The following is a 23,184-nucleotide window of genomic DNA, read 5'->3' as shown; positions in this document are numbered from 1 at the left end:
GGCCGGGCCGGGCCGGGCCTGGCCTTGCCTTGCCTTGCCTTGCCTTGCTTTCGGGCCGGGCCTTGCTCTTACAGTCGAGACCTTATGTGAGGGTTTCACCTCGAAATGGCGATGCAGCGCAGAAAACAGAAGGAAGATAATCGTATGGAATAACCTCAGGGAGGACTTCGTAATCTGCTGCCCTACACAGCGTTTCCGAGTGCGGGGATAACCGAGCAGAAGCCCCGGGCCCCGCGCGCCCCCGGCAGCCCCTCAGGCCCGGCGGCAGAGTTGCAGCCCGGGAGATTCGAGCGGCTCCAGGGAGCGCGGGCGACCCGAGCAAGCGAATAGGATATGGGGCAGGAAGGGCGATGCAGCGCAGGCAGTTTGCTCAGTTTTCTGGTCATTACAGTTGCTGAGAGAACTCAAATGTATGGTGCCCACTCAGCAGAGAATTGAGTCCCCTAAACTCACCAAGAAAGATGCGGTGTCTCAGACTGAAGTCCCAAAAAAACATGCAGAAATCCCATGTAACCGCCCAGGCTACAGCTAATATGCCTGAGCCTGTCAGTGGATTGTACCAGTGATGGGCAGATGCATCAGATGAGACAAGGTAGATGACCTGCCCAGCCTGGTAGCAGAGCTACAAGACAAACTAGAAAGGCTGAGAAGTATTAGAAAATCAGAGAGGGACATAGTGGGACCATGCTCTGGCCTCCCTAAGACAGGAGCATCCAACAGAAAGGAGATCCTCCATCAATCCTGCAGCAAGGAGCAGGTACTAGTTGTGAAGTGAGAAGCAAGTGGAGGGCAATCCATACTCAGGGAAGCAAACAAAATTCTTCTTTGCCTACCTCACTTTTCCCTCACAATACCCTCACAGGCAAACTCAAGAAAAGTGGGTTGGATGAGTGAACAGGGGGATGGATTGAGAACTGCCTGAGTGGCAGATCCCGAGGCTCGTGATCAGTAGCACAGAGTAATGTTGGAGACCTGTCACTAGTGGTGTCCCTCAGCATTCCCTGTTGTATATCTCAACAGTATTGAGATCCCAGCTCAGTGTTGTATATCTCGTTCATCAATGATTGGATAAAAGAGCAGATGTGTCCTCAGCAAGTTCACTGCTGATACAAAGGGGTGGCTGATACTTCAGAAGGTTGTGCAGCCCTTCAGATGGACCGCAACAGCTTGGGGAGGTAGGTAGAGAAGAACCTTCTGAAATTCAGCAAGGGGAAATGCAGGTCCTGCACCTGTGGAGGAACATCCCTGGTCACCAGTACAGGCTGGGAGCCGAGCCACTGGACAGCAGTGCTGCAGAGTAGGACCTGGGTGTCCTGGTGCACAGCTCTGTCCCTGACCTGTGCCTTGGAGCCAAGAAGAGTCATATTGTCCAGGCCTTAGAAAGAGTATTGCCAGCAGGTCGAGGGAGATGATCCTGTCCCTCAACTCAGCCCTGGTAAAACCACATTTGGAGCATTGTGTACATACCTGGGCCCCACAGTACAAGAGAGACATGGAGCGCCTGGAGCAGTTCTATCAGAGGGCTACTAAGTTGGTCAAGGGTCTGGAGAATCTCTCTTTTGAGGAAAGGCTGAGGGACCTGGACCTGTTGAACCTTGAGAAGTGATGGCTGAGATGGGACCTCATTAATGTGTATGAATGTCTAAAATGTGGATATTGAGAGGATGGACCAGGCTCTTCTCTCCGGTGTCAGCTAGTAAAACTAGAGGCAAAGGCAGCAATTGATGCCCAGGAAGTTCCATGCAAACATGAGGAAGAACTTGACTGAGCACTGAACAGGGTGCCCAGAGAGGGTGAGGAGTCTCCCTCACTGGAGGGATTCATTTAGATATTCATTTGGATTCATTGGAGATATTCATTTGTCCTCATTTGGACACAGCCCTATGCCATGTGTTCTGGGATGACCCTGCTTGAGCAGGGAAATGGGATCAGATGAGCTACTATGGGCCCTCCCAGCATGATCAGTCCTGTGATTGTTGTCAGGTCCCTATGCCTCATTTGGCCTTGTCAGTGTGGACAGGGGTTTGCCAGCAGTGTCAAGCAGAGTCTGGCTGCTGTGATCCACCCTGCTCCCTGGCAGGGCTGTCCGTGCCCGTGGTTTGCTCACAGCTCTGCGGCTGAAGCGTGGGATGACTGCCATAGGAAAGCCACCTGGACAACCTGCCCTGGGAGGAGATGGTGCAGCTGCACCTGCAGAGCCAGCATTTGCATGGCCTTTCTAACCATTTTTCATTGACTGCAACATTACAAGCTAACATTTTCAGCTGAAGGTTTTATTTCACAGCTCTATAGCTGTGATATGTCAAGAATTAAACTTAGAGGCATAAATTTAGCAGCATACTGCTGCTTTTGTTTTGAAGGACTGAAAAAACCAAATAAAATAAAGCTAACAAAAAAGCATGAAAAATATGTACTATCACTGCAGTATCTTGTTTTGCTAATAATTTTTCAGACTCATTCCTTTTGTTTTTACAATCTTAAATTTTGGTCATTAAGGGCAAAATTAGCTAAATTGTGAGAGAAGATTAAGTAACAGCTTTGACAGAAGGTGGAAAAGATTTAAAGGTCTTTTATGCTGACAAAGGCTCACAGCCAGTGGAGGGGAGAAGCTGCACAGAGAGAGCTCAAACTTGGTCACAGCCCAATTTTCTCAGTAAACAGGTGGGAGAGATAACTATGCACTTTTTAGATGGGAAGGAAGTATCAAAATAATACCAATAAAACTTACGTTGAGCTTTTTAGAACATTCTTAATTTCTGATTGATTATACACTTGCACTTTCTCAGAGCAACATTTAAGCTGCCTTTTTGTATGTCGTAGAGATCAAAATCCTAAAAGTGTACAAAAAGGAGTTAGTTACTGACCTAGATCACAGGAACTTCAGGCCTTGAGTCCAACTTGACCAAAGCAGGGTGTGCTGGGTCAGCCCACCTTTCTATGGGCTTTAGTTAGTTTTACCTTGGAAAGCTCTGAAGATAGACTATGCAACCCTATCAGGGCTCCCAGTTCTTGAGTGTCCTGGGGTGAAAAGGTGTTTCTGGTAGTGGCTGTATAAAACATGATGGCCTGAATACAACCTCCAAAGCCGAGTTTCTGCCTATCTGAAACCTCAAATGGAAAAAAAAAAACCAAACCTCCAAGATATACACTACCATTTTTATTGTACCTTCTTGGTGGTGGTGGTTGGGATTTTTTTGGTGGTTTTCTTGTTTGTTATTCTCTCTTTCTCCACCTTGTTTCTGTTGCCTATGGCCCAAGACAGGCCATTCATGATAACCAGCCCTCTGGTTTGCTACATTTCTGAAACTCACCATGAGCAGACACTACTGAGAATGGAAGCTATAAAGCAAAAACAACCCTACCAAAATTTTCTCTGATCATGGTGAGAATCATCAGAATTCTGGGATGGGAGATGCCAATGGAAGTTAGGCAACTGATTTCACTGCAATCAAATCACACTGAAAGGCTTGGCCTTATGGACAAATCTTAACTCCCACGCCCACAAGGCCATGATCGTGTAAATAAAGCTTAAATGAAAAAAATATGAGAGGACATGAACAGCAAGGAACACACTGGACACAAGTTAGACCAAGTATTAGTACGTATTTATGCACAAGAATAAAAACAGCTTTACAAGTTGAATTGGAAATTTAAACAGAAGAAGTTTAACAGCTTTTGTATATTATATTAAATAACCAAAACACCTTTTTCCAAAATTGATAAAGAATAAATAATATAATTTACAGTATGGTACAAAAAATAATCAGTAAGGACAGGCATTTTGCTTTATACATACACTATATAGGTATATTTATAATCTATAAAACAAATTCACATCTCAAACAAGCCAGAAACCTTAGATGATATGGCTTAACTATTATTAAAAGAAACAGCATTATATTTTGCTGCCAGAACCATAAGCTCTAAAGCAGTTATCATGTTTCAATAATTAATGATAACTTATTGCCGTAGTGCTTGCCAAGGTTTCACTTAGGTAACATTTACAACTTGCTGTGAAATTAACTGATTGAAAGGTTTGAAAAGGTTAAAAAAAAGTGCAGAACTTGCCGTATAAATGCATCTGAAGTCTGAGCATAGAAAACAAAATGCAACTGAGTTTCCACTCTGGGATCTGCTGTCAATAAATGAGATGTCTTTATAGATTAGATTTGAATCAAGCCATTTAATTCAATTTAAAAATATAGAGGGTGTCAAAAAAAGGCTTAAGAATGCTATATAAAAAAAATTACTATTCCTATGCTTAGTAGATTAGGGATGCAGTATAAAATGGGTTGTGTGAGTGATCAGAATGCAACACCCTGTACAGATCTCTGTCAGTATGTGCACACACACCTGGGTGGATCCAACCTTGGGCTATGGTAGTGCTCTGCACCCAGCCCATGGTGATGAGACACCCAATCTTCTGCCATTTATCTTGTCAGCTGCTCAGAACTGCCTTATGGTCACTGAGAGGGAAAAGCCTAGAGCAGTTAATCCTAGACCTGGAGACTGTTAGTGTCCCTTAGTCCTCTCCAACAACTCATAGTGCCCCAGGAAGGTACTAACCTAATGAAATCACTTCTACCTCAGAAATGATACTGTGTGCACTTCAGTGTCACTTGCTTGGATGTCTGCTTAGCCTGGCATTGTCCCTCATACAGATTTTGTTACTGTTGTTGGGGAAGCTGAAATAATTAAAACTGAAGAAGTTTTGAGTATTACCACCCTCCCTGCCGTCTGCGTGTGCACATGCACTTGGTGTGTGGGTGTGGGTGTGTGTATACAGCACCTCCTTAGCAGTCTCAGGACAAACTGATGATGACTACTACTGTAAAGTACATTCAACTAAAATCTAGAGCTGGTCTGATCAGAGATGTGTTTAAATGGCCTTTCACATAGTAGGGGTAACAAATACTGCATCAATTCAGAATTACACAATGATCTTAATTCTTCTTAAGTTCTTCCCTTTTCCTCAAAGGGCTTTATTATTAAAAAGCAGTTTGCAATGCATTACATTTCTGAAATTGAATACTGCTTCACAATGCCAACTTTTAAGGGGCTGATGCCAAACACATTTCTAACCCAGCATTCTGAGTGCTGAACTGATTTCTGTAATTTATACTCTGTTATTACTGGATGGTTCAAGCCCACTTGCAAAGGTTCAGGGTATGAGAAGTTTTCTGATGTCATGGCATCATCAAAAATAGCCACTTGTGCTGCCTTCATTCTGCAGTTGGGTCCTTCCCCCTGGGTAGGCTCAGGCAAGGCAGCTGACAGCTCCTTGTATCGCAGGCAAAAAGCCTTCATGGTTCAGGATGAAGTGCTCTGCTCTCCACTCCTGCAGCAGGTACAGCACCACTGGTCTTTAATCTAGGCAACTTCAAAGCCAAACCCAGTGTCATATCCACTGTGTTACCAGCATCAGTAGGGAAGATGAAAAGTTTGTCAAGTTAGAAATACACTGGAGACCCTCACATTACTCTTGCAATATTTAGAAATTTAAGAATGAGAGTTCAGATTTCTTTTTAGATAGTACTTGATTAGAATGTAACACATTTCCTCCTGCACGTTCTGTAATCCACAGCCATAGTAGGTGCCTTCTACTTTTGTCCTGCAAATCTGAAGGATTTCTGGAGACACAGCATACAGAATAGTCAACATTAGTAATGGAGGAACCCAAAACCAAGAGGGAACAATCTGGGAAAGTCCAAACCAAAACACAGCTAAATTATAAGTAAAACTGAAAAGTTTTAGTGGGCATGACTCTTGAGATTAATAGGTCTTTTCCATACCAAGGGGAATGCTCAGAACAAAACAGGCCCCAACATTCATTTCTGTGACAGCCTTCAACTTTTCCTATTCCAGGTTTATGTGATTTCCTGACAATTCTATCAGAATTCTCAAACTAGGCTCTGTGTGCATCAGAAAACTTGTTCAATTTTCTCCTAATGACAGAAAACACAAGGCCAACTCCATAGAAGCTAAAAATAATCTGCCTAAAGCAGAGTGAAGGGACTGGGTGAACAGCAAACAGAGTCAGTGCCTTGTGAGCAAGTTACAATAAACTCCCAGTCAAAGAAATGCCTCCAGTGAGTAGCTAAAGGCAGGCCAAACTACATCCACCAAGTATAGTGCAAGTTGGGAAATGAATCTATGATAATGGCCTACAGGATGGAGGAGGTTTGTTTATTCATTATTAATACAAAGTTGAGGTGCATATAGGAGCAGCCCCTTGGAAAAGTTCAGAGCTACTCACACCAGCCAAGGAGCATCCTCTAACTGGAGAAGCAGATGAGTGCTTAGAAAAGGGGCACAACATGGGTATTCTTGCTCAGCTAAGAGGAAGAGGGAGAGGAGTCTCCTTAGTTATAAAGCTAGAATTGACGGAGAACTAGCTCCCCAGAAATTACCTATGGATTAACTATTAACTTGCTATCCTGTTGAACCCACTGGAATCAGTATCTGTGTTTTTCCTGCAGTAAAATGTAACATTAAATGCACAGAGATTTCAGAGAGGGAATGCCAGACCCACTAATGCCTGGGAGTGACTGTCATGAAGAATAATGGTGAGGTACTACAGAGCACCCAGAGTTCACAGGAAAAAGAGGAAGTAGGGAAGGACTAAGGGATTAAGCTAGGACTTGACACTTCTCTTCATAACACAAAACCAATCTCAACTGCTTTAGCATTAACCTAGTATTTGTTCCTACACATTACAATATTCTTTCCTATTTCCTCTCCCAGATAAATCCTCAGTTTTTGTGAAGATGACAATATTTACATGTTTCCAGCAAAGCCAAGACTAATTATGACACAGTTTTCCTAGTGTAAGCTCTTTTGCCATGTTTCCAGACCTAACAAGCAAGTGTTCTTCAGGGAGAGCATAAAGCACTCTCCCACTCACAGGGTGAACTGTGCAATGTGCTGAAGAATCTCAAAGGTTAGGAATATGAGTGCAGTCAGGGTGATGATGATGACAATTGTGATGTGATGGGGTTTAAAAGTAGAGGATCCAAGAAGCATGGGAGGAGGTCAGATCAGAGCTCCCCTACCAAACAAGCAAGCAGGTGTGAGCCCTGTTGGAATGGTCAAAGAGCCAAAGGAACAGAGTGGTCTGTAAGAACACAGCATCAAGGAGTGGCAGTGCCCTGGACAGAGTGCAAGAACTTCAGTTTGACTGAATGGTAAGAAGACTGCCAACTAGGACGTGTCAAGATACACAATGGTTCCCCTACCCACACCTACCCTTCATCCTCCACAACTTTCACGGGGATCAGAAAGTATGGTATTTTGATCACTATGCAAACAATAATTAATAAACAGGAGCTTGTGGCAATCCCATCCCTACTTGAGCTGCTTGCTTAGGCTATTCCAAAGTACAAGTCCAGGACTGTCCCACAAACCTGCAATCTTACATCGCTGATGCAGGGACGCACTATCCTCTGTAATGTTATTCCATGTTCTGTTGTTGCCAGCATATTGCACATTCCAGGACTTGCAAGTATTTCTTGAGACCTTTGAAACCAATGCTTCTCTGTTAGAAAGAAGCACACAGGACAGGGATAACTCAGACTCAGCTGCTGCCCTCATCAAGTTCCAGCTTTGCAAGCTCCAACTTAGCTGAACAGTCTGCACCAGCCTGCTGGTCATTCCCTTACTGTGACAGATCCCCAGCCGGGGGACCACCACCTCCTCCATCGAACAGGATCTCCCTGCGAGTCGGCTCAGGTATTGACAGTTCCTGGGCAAGGTCGTTAAACCGAGATATGTAATCTATGCTGTTCTCATTCATCATGCAAGCCAGCTGGGAATCTACCACCTGGAAGAGACAAAGGAGAGAAGAGATCAGCTACATGTCAGTGGCAATTTCATGGAATAACTGAGGTTGGAAGGGACATCTTGAGAGCATTTTATCCAGCCATCTCACTTGAGTAGGGTCAGCTTAGAACAGGCTGCCCTGGACCTTGGCAGGTGTTGAATCATCCCTATGCACAGACATTCCAGAACTCTCTGGGTACCCTGTTTCCATGCCTGATTACCTCAAAATAGATCTCTTGTCTTCAGGTGGAATTTATTGTGTTTCAAATTTTGCTTGCAGCCTCTCATCCTGAGAAGAGTCTGGGTCCCTCAGCTTCCTTCCCAGCCTCTCCTCATATGAAAGAGACACTTTATCTCACTTGACCTGAGTTAGAGAACAGCTCTTCTCATCCACAACTAAATGGAAGCTTCTAAAAAACCTAACCTATAGTCTCAATGGGTCTTACCTGCTCAAATTTAGCATTAAGGTGCACAGGTAGATGATCTAAAGATATTACCTGGACCACAAGAGCTGCACTCCTGTGCATAACATGGAGTCTTACTCCATTTTCTTCTGAAGGGAGTTGGTAATACTGAAGGCTGCAATGTCACTTCAAAACCATGCAAATACATTATCATATATTTCTTTAATTAGAACACACCTTGACAACTTCTTCCCACCAAGCAAACAATCTTCATATTTATGCCAGAAGTGAATCTGTATTTCAGGTCTGAAGCTGCCAAGGTCACACTAAATCAACATGAGCTTGCTGCAGCTCCCAGTTACGTGGTCTGTACAGAACCATCTCATCCAAATCCAAAGGGCAATAGAGAAATTACATATTCCTCCCATAAGGGAAAGTCCCCAAGAAATTACAAGTTATGTGATGTTGTACTGAGTTTAATAACTAAACTGTGGGATAACTGAGACTGGAAGGGATCTGAACAGGTCTCTAATTCAACCACCTGCTCAAATCAGGTTCACCTGTAAGGACAGACCAGCTCACTTGGAGTTTTATTGATGTGAGCCCTGGAAAGCTCTGAAGACAGTCACTGCATAACATCTCTGGGCAACTTGTTTCCCTGCCTGCCTATCGTCAAAGTGAAGTTTTTCTATAGATAAAACAGAACCTTTCTCAGTTCAGCTTTTCCTTGTTTCTCCCACCTCCCATCACCATTCTGCAAAGGGCTTGCTACATCTTGCCAATGACCCCACTGCAGGCATTGGCAGGCAGCAGGGTCCTTCCCACCCTGAAACCTTTTCTAGGCTGAACAAGCCTAGACATCACCCCTTCTTCACTGCCTGATTCTCCTGGTAAACCTCAGCTGAACTTGCTCTGGTTAATCTCTCTCTCCTATATATTGGGTATTCAACTGGTGACAATATTCCAGGCATGGTCTCACAGCAGGTAGACACTACTATTCTACAGAGCAGAGCACATTAATAATAATTTTGTTCAATATCCTGGCCATGCTCCTGTTAAAAACAGCTCATGGTATCATTGGTCACCTTTGGATCCACCCTGGATCATGCTCAGCTCGTGTCCATCGCCATATCCAGGTACAGCAGAGCTGCTTCCCAGACAGCCAGTCCCCAGCTGATGCTGCTGTGGGGTTATTCCTTAGTCCCTTCCTAGGGTGGACTTTGCGTTTTCCTTGCTAAGCTGCATAATGTTCCTGCAGCTCATTCTTCCCGTCTGTCCCTCTGAAAGGGTGTGTGCCACAGCCTTAAAAACTGCTGGGCTCCATTCTACCCCTTCAGAAGAGTTCAAAACAAAGGGATACCTCAGCCAACAGAGACGAGTAATTCAGCACCACAGAACCTTCTGCCATCCTCTCAAATGACTTGCTATTAGCCACGTCCTACTTCTTCCTTCTGGACCTATTTGTTTTTTCCTACTAGGCTTCCAACTGTATTGTACCTGCATCACTATTAAGCTTGTTCTTATCTTTAGCACTTTCAGTTCTTGCTCTACAAAGGAGGACACACACAACAGAATGACTGAATCCTTCTCTGTCAGAACAAAGGTATATCCAACAGGTGAATATGACTTCCCTCAGCAAAAAGAACCTGAGCTGAAGGCACTCACAGCAGCTTCTCACACCAGCTCTGGTGTTGGGTACTTACCCTCAGATAATTTTACATCTTTCTGTTATGACTGTAATTCTTCTCTACTGAGCTAAAGTGCAGGTGTCAAAGCACCTCTACATTTGAAGTATCTCAAGGTCTGAGGAACAGTACCCAGTAACTGTAACTTCACTGCAAGAGGAAGCAGACTCTGAGTGTAGTTTGCTGACATACCTCTGCCACGTCTGCCAGGGACCGCGACACAAAGGAGTCCCGTGAGTTTCCATCCAGCAGGCTGGGTCCCAGTAAGGAGGTGCCACTGGTGTTCCCAGCTGGAGTTGGTAACATTTTTCGTCCTTTCTCAGGGGAGATGAAACTTGCTACAAAGAAAAGGCACATCACTAAGTCACTGCACTGAGTTTTCTTAACTGGGAACATAAAAAAGAAGGGCAAGAAAATTCAAAATGGAGGGCAGGTATCAATTTCTTCCATCTTTTAAAAATTATGTGTTGCCAGCATCGATACCATCACCACACTGCTAAGAGTAAGGAGACTTATTACACTGGCCCCACAAATTATTAATTAAAAAAAACTCTCAACAACTAAACCTCAACCAAACCCAGTCAGTGACCTTATGTCTTTGAGATAGTACTTATCAAGCATACAAAAAAGTCTGGTTTTTCACCAGCAGAGCCAAAGACATCTGTTCATTTTGGCACAACAGTCGAAATGTCTCACCCTAACTGATGAGTCAGGCTCCAAACAGACTACTGCCAAGGAATTACTTGTCCCAAGCTACGGGCCCCAGTCTAGCAACAGGACCTTTTCAGGAACAGACTTGTAAAGAGAGAGAAAATGTAGGCAACACTGGCAACACTGTGGAAATGAAAGCAAAAATTCTATAAATGTCCTACCGGGTTTACAATTTTTCAAAGGATTCACTTCTGATAAACAATGTTGGGGTTTTTTTTTGTTAACAGGAAAGAAAACACTTTCTGGTTGCACTTCTCTGCATCTGGACACTTACAGAACAAGCTGCTGAGGGAGGAGTCTGTGGAGTCATTGGGGTACCACTGGGGATCATGGGTGGGAGACGCAATCCAGTTCTGCTGAGGACTACTGGATGGGGATGGAAGACTTTTGGAGCTGTCACTGCCATTCAGCTTTGCAGGAGAGAGAGAAACACCTTCACCTGTAGGCCGATGTCGGGGATCACGAATTCAGTCAATAAGGTAAAGTTACAGGACACTGCAACAATTTTTGTTTAGAAAGGAAAAAAACCCCCAAACAACAACAATAACCCCCCCACCCCATATTTGCTAGAAAATAAAGGACAGGCACAGAATTTTATTTCCAACAGATGTTTGGAAACAAACAAACAAACGAAAAACAAACCCCCAAAAACCTCATAACCCAAGAACTGCTTCCTGGAAAAGTTTCTGCTGCTATGTAAGATGTCAGGGATTTTTTTAAAGTTGATAGGCAGACCTTAGCTAGTCTTAGACTTACTGTATTGGCCAGAGCTAATGGCTATTTCAATGATGGAATCACTGATCTGAGTGGCAGGTTCGCCTTGGGAAAGCACATCTTCAGGTGGTCCAGGCAGGGAAATATCCAGCAGAGCAGAAACATTGGGAGGAGAGAGCCGAGTACTGGAAGCTTCTGATGAGGGAAGTGGAGGGGTGGACAGACCATTCTGGACAGAAGTCTTGGCCAGTTCTGGCAGAGAAAGAACTGATGTACTCTGTTAAAAAAACAGAATTAAACGTTCATAAATTTCTTAAGAATTCGGAAAACTAAAAAGCAACATTTTGGCTCTTGAGTATCAGATTAAAACCAGACTTCTAAGGGAAAAAAATCCAGTAGATATTATGCCTAAATTAGAGGAATATACTATTTATATAATAAATCTGTATTATTTTAATGAAAAGTACCTGTAAGCATAAACATATATGCTTCAGCCCATATCCTGCCAAATAATCTGAAAAAATATGAGTCTGTAACATTCCAAAGAATATTTAAAACAGCCTACATAACAGAACAAGCATAATCTTAAAATCAGCATAATTTTGATATATCTACAACATAGTTCCCAACAGATATGTATTAACTTGCCTTTGTGTAGGCAAAACCCCTTTAACTTCTGGAAGAGAATACACATATTTTAAACTGGTAACTCACATTTATTCACTTTTTGCAGCCAGACTTCTCAAAATTCAACTGATCTTTAAGGAGTCTCATTACCAGTACCTTATCGTAGAACTGTAACATTTTTTTTGATGTAGTGTATACACAACTGTCCTAAGAGCAAGAACCAGAACCCAAGGCCCCATTACCACAATAAATGCCTCACAGGTTCATGTCCTAACATCTGCCCCATAAAAAAAAATCTTAATCTCCTATATGCTCTCCAATCAAACTATTTCTTTAACATGCAGGCATCACCAGGAGCATGGAAAGTGCTTCCACTGAAGAAAAGATACTGCCTGTATTCTGGGGCCTAAAAATCCAGCACCAGGTCCTGGATCCCACCAGAGAAAGAGTCTGGGGACAGGATAACAACACTCCTACAACAGTGCCATCACAGTTACTCTTTAAGGACCTGTCTGTCTCTCACTGGATCCTGTACAATGAACAGTGAATCTCTGGAAAGGATGCTAACATTACAGTCATGCTTTTAGTCCTAATAATCCTCCTTTAGCTACATGGAGGCAGCAGGACTGCAAACTGCTGAAATGTCCCCTTGTGATGTCTAAAATACACACAGAGATATAGCAGAGCAATTATAAACTCCTCCACTCTATTAAGAGATATGTAAAGCTTGTTTGTCCCTCACAGGTCAGGGACTGTCAGCTTCACTTTGATTTTAAGGAATGGCACACACATATATTTAAGCAGCTTTCCTAAATTTCTTTAAACTTCTTCAGATGCCAGGGATTTCATTTCCACCAGACAGTACCAGTGGTGCACAATTACCTAGGAGCAGGGAGTTTTAACTAGCAATACCAGTGGTATTTCCACAGGATGTTACCCATTGCAGAGCACTGTTCCTTCAGCACACACTGTACCTGGAAGCCATCCTGCTCGGGCCGGGTCGGCAGGCTGATGTACGGCACCCGGCACCCTGGGCCTGAGCCCTGCAAGCACAAGAGAAACCACGTGAGTGACCAGCTGGGGAGGGAAGGGATAAAGACCTATCACCATTTATCTGTGCTCTTCATGTATCTCATGTCTTTCAAAATTGCCCATCAACTTCCTGAGTACATGACATGGACTAACATGTGTCTGGGTCTCAATAAAAGAAACAGCAAGGAGAAATTACAATTTCCATTCCAAATACAATGCCAAAAGTCCATGTTTTGTGCCAGATTCCCTCCTGAATTTCTGAAATGCCATAATTTGTTTTCAAGCCAGATTTCTGGATGGCCAAGTTCAATGCTCTGGAATGTTACCAGCTGCAAACCATTTTACAGGATGGAAATTCATTCAATGAGATGATTCTTTGATCCCTGAACCCCAAATACAGAGTACCCAACACAGACTGAGTCTGCCATGACAGCAGTGTCTAACAGCAAGCCCCAGGAGAAAGCTCACGGAGGAGTCATAATAATACAGTTTTTTTATACAGTGAAAGAACAAGACAGTTAAGCACTTGAAAAAAGCTTGTTTAACAGCCTCTGACCTCCACAGTGGTGATGGAGCCTCCATTCTGATGTGCTGCTGCTGGCTCCTGCCCTGTCACTACCGTGGGCACTGCATCCGGTGACAATGGAGACACCCCTGGCAAACCATCTGCATCCAGGACAGGCATGGGACTACCAGGGATAATGCCAGCACTTTTAGCTGCCAAGTCAATAGCACCTTGGGTGAGACAAAACACCAAAAAACATATTACAGGCTTCTTCTTCACTTTATTATGATTCTCTAAAAGATGACTTTTTTTAACTTACCCAGAGTCAAAACTCAGCCTATGTAAAAAAGCAGCAATGGTAATGATCTGATCATCTGGGTCAGCTGCTTCTCTGCACCAAGTGTAACATTGCTTTTAGCTAAAATGTTTAACTTTTCTGCCCTGTTCCAACCTCTTACTAGGTATATAAAAATAGCTGAGAAACGTCTCAGTTCCCCTCCCATTCTTTTATTTTTTCTTTTTTGTCCTCCAAATTGGTAAGTATTTACGCAATTTCCAGAAATTTCCTGTGGGTTACTAGAGGAGGTCTAGAAACAACAGAGCCTTATTTTGTTATCTTGCCTCTGACAGCCATGTAGACTCTGTGTAAAAATTGTAGGTTGTTGTAAGGGTCAACCTCACCCAGACCTTTTAAAATCCACTTCAAACATCGGAATGTCTTCTCATCTCAAAAGAATCCTCTAAGTAAAACATAGATGCAGTCACTGTTTTCACCTCATTAATTGTTCTAATTATGGAACCCACTCTCTACTGTGAGACAGTACCTGCCTGGAGGACACCAGCATGGGTTTTATTGCAGAATTCAGAATGACTTACTAGACAGATGGTTGGTGGCTTGTGTTGGAAGAACTTTGGGCACAATTGGACGAGAAACAGCAGCTTTAGTCAGTGAGGACTGGATTGGCCGAAATGAACCTCTCCCTGGGGGAAAGCATTAATACCTTTCAGGCAAATGAAATCTAACACTTTAAAGCAGAACACCACACAATTCAATGGAAGCAAATAAATTCCGAACAGCAGCAAGCTGCAGGAATGCAAGTAGTGGAGATGATGGAATAGAGCTAAAGTAGTGATGTGAGCTAAGCAGTGTCTTGCCACAGACACACACCAGCAAGTGCTGCTGTGCTGCTGGAGCTGCTCTCATACTGTCAGTGAAGACAACCCTTCAGGTCTCATGCTGTTTCATGGGAGATCACCTGCACTACCACTGTACTCAAGAGTAAACCAGCAGAAAAGGACATATGGGCAGTGGATTGCTTATGCTGTATAAAATTTAGACAGTATCCCAGATACTAGGCAAAGGCCAGTATAAAATCTAGATAAATTATTACACCCTACAGAAAAAAAATTCCTATCTAAGTATTTTATTCCAAATTTCGTCTCCCTGTTGAGAACTCCTTGCTCTTCTGTGATTTCAATCTTGGGAAATGGAAGAAAAAAATTTTATCAAAAGCACAACTTGCTTCACAATGATCCAGGAGAGCAATTCCATCATCCTGAAGGCTAGTGACACTGTCATTTTGAAAGAGTATTTTCTTCTTTTTAAAAATTACTTTTTTATGCAGTTTTAAGGGACACTTTTCAGTTTGTAGAAGTGTTAGACTCACCTGTAATGGATGAGTTGGATAAGATAGAAAAGGAACAGACATGCTGGGACGGATTTCCAGACGGTCTGGGGAGCAGTGTTCTCTGTGTGAGAGAAACAATAAACCAGAACAGATTTAAACAGAGACAGAGAGTAACACTCATTGTATAAATTGCAGGAGTTCATGAGCCCTTCCAGAATAGCAGAGTATTTCTGTAGCATTACTATCATGCACCAGACACAGCAATGTGATCAGCGTGCTCTTGAGAAAAAAGCTACAGAAAGGAATGATGTGTTTTCTCTGTGAACTACTAAAATAAAGGATTTCCACATGGAAAATTCTCAGAGAAATGCTGATTAGAACTATAATCCTCTCTGATTATACTTGCTGTGATTTACAAATCTCTCACAGAATTACAGCAGTGATCTTAAGCATGGTACCTAGTCTGTGTACAAACTGATCTGCCTTTAGAATTCAGCAAGTGTAGATGAGTGAGACATATGTATGTACTTGGGAACTCTTAAAACACAGGGAATTGCCCCGATCTGAAGATCTCAGGATCAAAAATAGTCCAGGGGTAATTTCTGCATCTCCTACTCTTATACAAAACAGAAGAGAAGAAAATGGTATAGTGACACCTGTGAACTGTTGTTTTCCCCAGTAGGTTACTATTATTTAGGTTTCAGATTTCTTTTTTCTCACCTGCCTCTGGTGTCCCAGTCACATGTGCCTTTTCCCAGGGTTATCAGAGCAGTCTGAAGGAGGGTAATACCCGACTGTCACCAAAGCACCACAACAACCGGCCATTCCTTCCCTACATCTTTTTCCAAGTCCCATTTTTTCCCCAAGAATCATTGTTCTTTCAAAGTTTGTTATGGCTTATTTCACTACAGAGGCTTATATCCACCACAGTTTAACATCCACTACTGAGCAGGAAGCAGGAAAAGGATATAAAGGAGTATTTTGTAGTTAAGAGGGCTGCCAGCACAGGACAGCACAGAGACAACACTGCCTATGCCTCAGTGCCAGAAGGCCCAGGTAGCAGAACCTGCTTCCAGGTTTCAGAAGCCTCTTCCAGAGGCTTTTTTATTTCTCCAAACTATCTTGGGCATTGGACTTCTGCTGTTGTTGATATTCTTCACACAGGGAATGTAACATGGCTAGTTACACTAGAGACTGCAAGTGTTTGCTCCTTCATAATTTCAGCTTTATATTTCCAGTGGATGCATGAGGGAAATTCAGGGTTTTTTTGGTCATGTGCAAATTACTACAGCCTTACTGATACTCAGGGAGCAAAACAGGCATTTACACTTTGCTCTGACCTGTACTACCAGTGGCTTCCGCAAGTGCCTGTTCCGTAACTTCCTGGGCTTTGGAAGGAAGAAGTCCGACTGCATCTGGACAACAACAGAAAATGTATTACAAGTATTTTAAGCATCCAGACACAGAATAAATTATATCCCCCAAATTCTTATTTTCAATAGAGATTAATTAAGAATTAACCAAAATACTATGTTTTGTTTCAGATAGCGCAATATCCTTCCTGCTGGAGTCAGAATATTTTCCACCAAGAATGTATTTTTTTTCTTTTTTTATGGAGATAAAGCTTTGTCCCAAACAAGCCATTTCATTACCAACTACTTCAGCTTCCTACGGAATTCTTACTGAGACTGTGTACATAAAAATTAGAATTTGACTTACATACGGCAATGAGGCTGTGTTAAAATTAGCTACACATCAGAAGGGGATAAGGTTTTGCTAAATCTGGCACATATATTTGCTGGAGCAACTCAATTAGACAGCAAATAAGTGTCATCAGGCTGTGTGATGGTATTCAGATTTGAATTACCTGAACAGGTAATGTCAGTTAGAAGCACAGTTACACAGCCAAAATCTCACTCATCTCATTTAATACAATGTTAAACTTAAGCATGGTAAGAAGCACTGCTTCACAAGGCAGCCCATACTTTCTGAGAAATTCAGAATCCTTGTGATACCTCCTGGAAGCTGGCTCATGCACACTATGCTGCATTTTCTGTTCAGTCATCTCACTTACACTGATGGTGTCCAGGTGCTGCCGGAAGGTCAGCTCTTCTTCCTTGCTGGGTAGGAACAGTTTCCCATGGCGGCTGTTGGGGGGCAGGGTTGTGGGCACGGCAAACAGCCCACTGTCAGCCTCAGTGCTCCCAGAGCTTGAAGGACTAGCCACCAAGAGAGGTCTAGGGAGGTTTCTCAAACCTAGAAGATTTTAACAGCAAATTAAATGAAATTAAGTGAAAACAAAAAGGAAATAACTCTTTAGTAGCTGAAGGATCGTAGAGAGCTGGGACTTAAGGATTCAGGCTTTGTCACCAGCTGTTTCCAAAATCAGGAATCCCTCCATATTTCAATTGTCCCACCTGCAAACTGACAGTATTTACCTGCTATGAATACCACTAGTATTCACTTGCTTTGAAATTCTTGGAAGTATGGGATTAAATGTAATTTCACACAACTTAAGAAACTGGAATTGAAGCCCTGTTTTCAGCCCTGCATAGACTGTGATAATCAGTTTATCTGTTTGGCTTGTAGGCACACCTGAGGGCCTATGCCAGTAAACAAACCATATCTACCATTTCTTATGTAGGGGAAGATAATACAAACACAGAGCCATTTTACAGTGCTTATGATTTATTCACACTCCCCACCACTTCTTTCCCTATAGTAATTTTAAGTACAGCCCCAGTAAAATCGATTTGGTGATGGAGCGGGGATCAATTTACCAAAGACCTTCCCAAAGATGGACTGTTTTCAAAACACATTTGGCACAGTGAAATAATGGTAACTTGTCTGAGTAAAATTTCCCCATTTATGTTTAAGTTTTTAAAAAAATGTGGTAGGATTTTCCTCTGCACACAGCCAGCTTGGATGAAAGCCAGCATTGTTAGCCTGTCACTGTGAGGTAGCCAAGATCCACACACACCACAGCACCAGTTAACCTGCTCCTGGGTTCACTACTTCTCAGAGCAGGGGTGTGAAAAGGACTGCCTAAGAATCACAACTGGTCCCAGTAAGCCCAACACCATCACAAACTTTCCTGAAGTCATAACCATGTGGCAGCAAATGCAACTGGCCTAATGCACAGAACCAAATGTCTAGGCCTGCATGGCTGGGGCTCACAGGTTACAGTAGCCATATCTCCTATTAAAGGCAATTCATAATCATTCTCTATCTTATAATCATAGAATCACACAACTGGTTTGGGTTGGAAGGGACCTTGAAGCTCATCTCATTCCACTCCCTGCCATGGACAGTGACACCTTCACTATCTCAGATTGCTCCAAGCCCCATCCAGCCTGGCCTTGAACACTGCCAAGCATCCAGGGGCAGACACAACTTCTCTGGGCACCCTGTGCCAGGGCCTCACCACCCTCACAGGGAAGAATTTCTTCCTAATATTTAATTTAAACCTATAGTGGCAGGATAGCACAGAAAATTTTCAGTAAATATGTATCAACAGATTTTACACTGGGCATTTACTTGTGGGTTTTGTAAGCTGATATTTTCTTGAGATAAATGCCAATCAGCATGTACTGGTTCAGGCTGGGAAGGGGTTAATTCTCTTCAGTGGCAGCTTTGGATTTGTGTTGCAAACAGTGTTCCTAACTCAGGGATGCTTTAGTTACTCCTGAGCAGGACTTACACTGGTTAAGGCCTTTGCTGCTCTTCACCCCACACTGCCAGTGAGGGGGCTGGGATGCATGAGGAACTGGAAGGGGACACAGCCAGGACAGCTGATCCCAGCTGACCACAGTGATATCCCACACCATGGAGGGGGTCATGCTTAGCATAAGGAGCTGGGGGAAGAAGAAGGAAGGGGGTGGACATTCAGAGTGAGGGTGTTTGCCTTCCCAAGTTACTGTGTTGGGGATGGTTGAACACCTGCCTGCCCAGGGGAAGCAGGGAACAAATTCCTTGCTCTGCTTTGCATGCACGGCGTTTGCTTTCCCTAACAAACTGCTTTTATTTCAAACCCTGAGTTCTCTCAGTTTTACTCTTCCAGTTCTCCCCCATTCCACCAGATGCAGATGCATGGGGCTGAGTTGCTAGCTGGGATTAAACCATGACACAGCTCCCAAAAAAACCCAAGCATCTTCTCTAAGAGTGACTAAGGAGAGTTCTTCTGGATTGTGAACTGCATTACTGATGTGCATTGTTATTCAAGATTCAAAGCAGCACTGGATGGACTTGGGACAATTCTAAAGCAAATTAGCACACATCAATGTTCTCAGACAGTGAGAGTTAAGAGTAAGAGCACTTTTCCTTCCAGTGTTCCATCTCTGGGAAGTTCTCATTATGGTGTGAGGTATTACTAAGTTGATTTCATCAAGTGGATTTTTAGGAATACTCACCTGAGGAGCTGGAAGCAGCACCAGGAGAAAAAGTCTTGTTGCGAAGGGCGGACTGATTCCGTGCGCAGCCGGGACTCCTGGTGTTGATGGCAGTCACCTTTCCCGGGGGAGTCAGGGACTGCTCCTCCTGAGCAGGCTTTATAGGTGACGTGGCAATGGAGCTCATCTCGGGCGTCTGAAAATGCACATTCAATTAGCATTGTGTGCTGGTACAACAAATATATGGTCAAACTCACTGTACTTAGGAAGACTTAAAATTAAAATCTGACATACTACAATACCTTAAAGTACTGTAAGCAAAACCTCCTAGTGGGTGTGAGGGGGCAGCTGAAATTACCTTCCTGCCCATTTAGCATTGTTGGATTTCACCAATTCAATACATTAATTTATGTTACAATCGGGTTAACACTCAACAAGCTTCACAAAAAGTGCTGGATTCACCGTGGGATAGAAAGAAAGAAAAAAAACGGTCTTGGTTTTAATTCAGTGCAAAGCTATTTTTCATAAACTCCATACAGAGGGCTGCTCTGGTGCAAAATACATCTGGACAAAAACATTTTAATTCTCTTAATCAAGTAGAGTTTTGAATTTTTTCCCTTCCCTTTTCTTTCACACTGTAACACACCACTAACAAGAGACACATATGCTTCAATAATTTTACAGGCCTATCCAGTTGTCTCATTAAGTTGTTTAAACTGTTTTCTAGAAAACCCTGCCTTTTTAAGGAATCTATGTGCAATCACAGGTTTAAAATTGCACCCATTGCCACTGCAATGCCACTTTACAGTTTGTTTTATGCTGATGATTTTCATTTAAAGAATAAACCACAGCACAGCTGGCTGCTTTGGCTGTTACAGATTATCTGGAGAAAACAGCAGGCATGCACACAATCAATCCTTCCTCTTAAAATATCCTGTGGCAAAAATACCATAGTTCCTGTCATTATTTGATGAAATACAACTTTCAAGACATCTACAGTGCTTTCAGTGAGGCTGTAAGTATCTTCCTGGCCTTTGCAATATCAGTGCCACAATGTTCATGCTTCAAGGAGAGTATGTTTTTCTGAAAAACAGTCAGAATAAACTGGTATTTGACAAATGAAAGGTTGTGCTCCTTTTTTTTTTTCTGGAATGTACAATATGTTACATATCCTTAAAGAGCTCCTTTATTGTTCAGCAGTACTATGCTACTATAAGACAACCAAGAGTGTGAAAGTGACAGAAAAACACATGCAAATCCTAACTGCTGGTTCCTCGCCCCTCTTCAATTCCTCTCCCCCCAAGTCTCAGGAATGTCCTTCTTTATAGTTTGTGATTGTTTCATCATGTCATGCCTAGCTGTCACCTGTGTCACCAGAAGTAAAAGTCAATGCCAAAGAGGAGACAGCATCCCAGGTCTGTGGGATGTCAGATCAAAGGCCTTTGCAGTTCAAACAAAGTCTGTATCTGGAGCTGCATCTGAACAAAGATGGGTTTAAATTTATAAAATCCTTCATTTCATGCCTGCAGATTCAGAATCAAAAGGAACTTTGAGGGGCATTAAATCACCAACAAACAAGGATTAAAGAACTCTGTTTGGGAACAGTGATATATTTGCATCCTGGGTGGAACAGAATCATTAGCTCATTGTATCTACCACAGGCCTTTGAGCAGATCTGCTGAACTCTGTGTCTTTTTAAAAGATGTTTTACTAAGTTTCAATTGGCTGCACTAGGTGGAATTCGCTGCCCAGGCATCACTGGGGCAAATCTTAAATACATGTTCACAAAGCACAAGAAGGAAAGCAAGTTCATTCCCTAAGGTCTGGGACTGTTGAACAGCTATCCTGGAGTCTGGGAGCTTTTACACCATCAGCTGAGGCAGGTGCAGTTCTATTGACTCTGCTATTCTGTAGAAATACATTCTTTTCGCTCTCACACTGTGTAATTTGAGCTACATAAACACTGAAAATCAATGCAGTTTTCATGTGCAATAATAATATCATCCAGGCTCCATTTCCCACAAAAGGTTGGATTAGATGATCTTCCAAGGCCCCTTCCAACCTGGGCTGTTCTAACGTTCTGTGAATCTGAGAGAGAACAGAAGGCACCTCACCTCACAACTGATCTTTTCAGTAATCACGTTAGATGTTCACTGGAACACCAATGAGACTCACAGCAAACCAGAAGCTAAAAGGCAGTGTAAAAAGTGTACTGAAGAGAAGTCCACTCTGTAGCCAGCTGTCTTGTGTTGTGTTTTTTGTATAATTTAAATGCAGGAATCTCCAAAGCTCTTGACATGGCCAGTTACCCATTTATTGTGAATGTACAACTGGGCAATTATTCCCCAAATGAAACTAGAGTTTAGTATCTGGAGCATGAACAAGAGCTACTTACTGGTTTGGGATTGACCTCAGTAGAGATGAGTCTCAGAAGGCAATTTAAGAGTCTCTGCTTGTGAAAGGTAGGACATGCAGGGACAGCACTTGACTCAGATGTCTGCTCTCTAGCCTGCTGGGTTTCTGGCTCCAAGACAGCCAACCAGTCATATTCCAGCTGCAGCTTGTTCGGTTTGCCCATCATGAGGTAGACTTCAGCCAGTGTAAGGCTCTCAGAGGTTCGCAGACTCCATCCTTCCTCTCTAACTTGTTGGGAGAGCCGACTTGGGTCATCCTTGAGAGACTTTGTACTGGATTGTCCCTGAGGTGGAGGTGGAAACGAGGAGCCCAGCTTCTCTTGAGAATCCTCCATTACTGCATCCGTGATATCCTTGGTACAAGCATCAAGCTGCTGGCCCTGGCTGTGGCTGGCCTGAGTTTCACATCTGCTGCTGCCAGGGGAAGCTACACTACCTCTCAGTAGCTGGGAACAAGAGTCAGAGGTCTCTGCACTCCTCCTGCTTGGAAAAGCCACTGGAGAAGCATTACGAGCTGCTGAATCAGAGTCCTTACCATGCAGTTTGTCTGTGCAAGAACATTTCTCTGGGACAATCAAGTCCTGGCAGGACTTCATGTACCGTGGGAATGGATCGAGCAGAGAGAGCTCCTCCACATCAGGGATCTTGCTGCAAGCACACTCTGTGCTGCACGAGGGTAGCACACCTGCCTGGTCACTAGCCAGGGCCTCCCTGCCCTCCATGCAGGGGGCCACTGAAGTCAGCTTTTCCTGGTGCCCTTCTGGATCCTGAAGTCCAGAAGGTGGTTTCTGGAGGGAATTAGTGATGCCAAGATTTGAGGCTGTTCCTTCCACCAGGACAGGCTCTGGGGCACCATCTTCAGTGCTTGCAGAAACTTCAGCTGTAGGCTGCAAGGTTCTGCTGGGCTCTGTAGTGCTCTCTCCCCTTCCCATACCCTTACCTTCCATCCCCCGCAGGTATTTCAGCTGTCCCCTTGCTGTCCCCTGACCACTCTGTATGCCAAGGATTTGGGCAGGGGGGAGTAAGTGAGAGTCTTTTGTGTTCTGTTTGCATTTGCCCGTTTCCTGCCAATGCACAGTACAGAAGGCCTTGGAATGAACCACTCTGGCTACCCCAGGCAGTGGAGTGATGGTACAGTTCTCTCCTGGAAAGAGATGGAGCATCACTTTCTCCTCTGAGAAGCTGCCTCTTGTTTCAGAGTCTCTGGAGTCTCGAAGCTGCTGTTCTTCAAGTGTTTTACGCTAAAAAAAGATGTGTC

General features: G+C 43.4%; 1 protein-coding gene across 4 annotated transcripts in view; it reads right to left on the bottom strand.

Moving 5' to 3' along the window:
• Positions 1-3,583: 3,583 nt before the first annotated feature.
• The window catches only part of CRAMP1 (cramped chromatin regulator homolog 1), a 49,198-nt gene continuing 29,597 nt past the window's right edge, over positions 3,584-23,184 (bottom strand). For 2 of the 4 annotated variants that reach the window (XM_041462375.1, XM_041462376.1), the window contains exons 10-23: positions 21,908-23,167; positions 19,534-19,708; positions 17,199-17,380; positions 16,465-16,539; positions 15,164-15,245; positions 14,373-14,477; positions 13,548-13,726; positions 12,934-13,002; positions 11,375-11,609; positions 10,893-11,057; positions 10,100-10,245; positions 7,659-7,819; positions 7,404-7,534; positions 3,584-5,630 (exon numbers count right to left, since the gene is read on the bottom strand). In XM_041462375.1, the coding sequence (XP_041318309.1) occupies positions 5,500-5,630; positions 7,404-7,534; positions 7,659-7,819; positions 10,100-10,245; positions 10,893-11,057; positions 11,375-11,609; positions 12,934-13,002; positions 13,548-13,726; positions 14,373-14,477; positions 15,164-15,245; positions 16,465-16,539; positions 17,199-17,380; positions 19,534-19,708; positions 21,908-23,167 (3,096 nt within the window). In that variant the 3' untranslated portion in view covers positions 3,584-5,499. Of the gene's footprint in view, positions 5,631-7,391; positions 7,820-10,099; positions 10,246-10,892; positions 11,058-11,374; positions 11,610-12,933; positions 13,003-13,547; positions 13,727-14,372; positions 14,478-15,163; positions 15,246-16,464; positions 16,540-17,198; positions 17,381-19,533; positions 19,709-21,907; positions 23,168-23,184 lie in introns of those variants that run through there. The other 2 variants (XM_041462377.1, XM_041462378.1) reach the window with 2 other exon arrangements.

The sequence above is a fragment of the Pyrgilauda ruficollis genome, unplaced genomic scaffold, assembly GCF_017590135.1.
Source record: "Pyrgilauda ruficollis isolate IOZ18807 unplaced genomic scaffold, ASM1759013v1 scaffold16, whole genome shotgun sequence".
Taxonomy (NCBI): domain Eukaryota; kingdom Metazoa; phylum Chordata; class Aves; order Passeriformes; family Passeridae; genus Pyrgilauda; species Pyrgilauda ruficollis.
The sequence above is the reverse complement of the archived record's forward strand: the minus strand, read 5'-3'. Positions and strand labels throughout refer to the sequence as shown.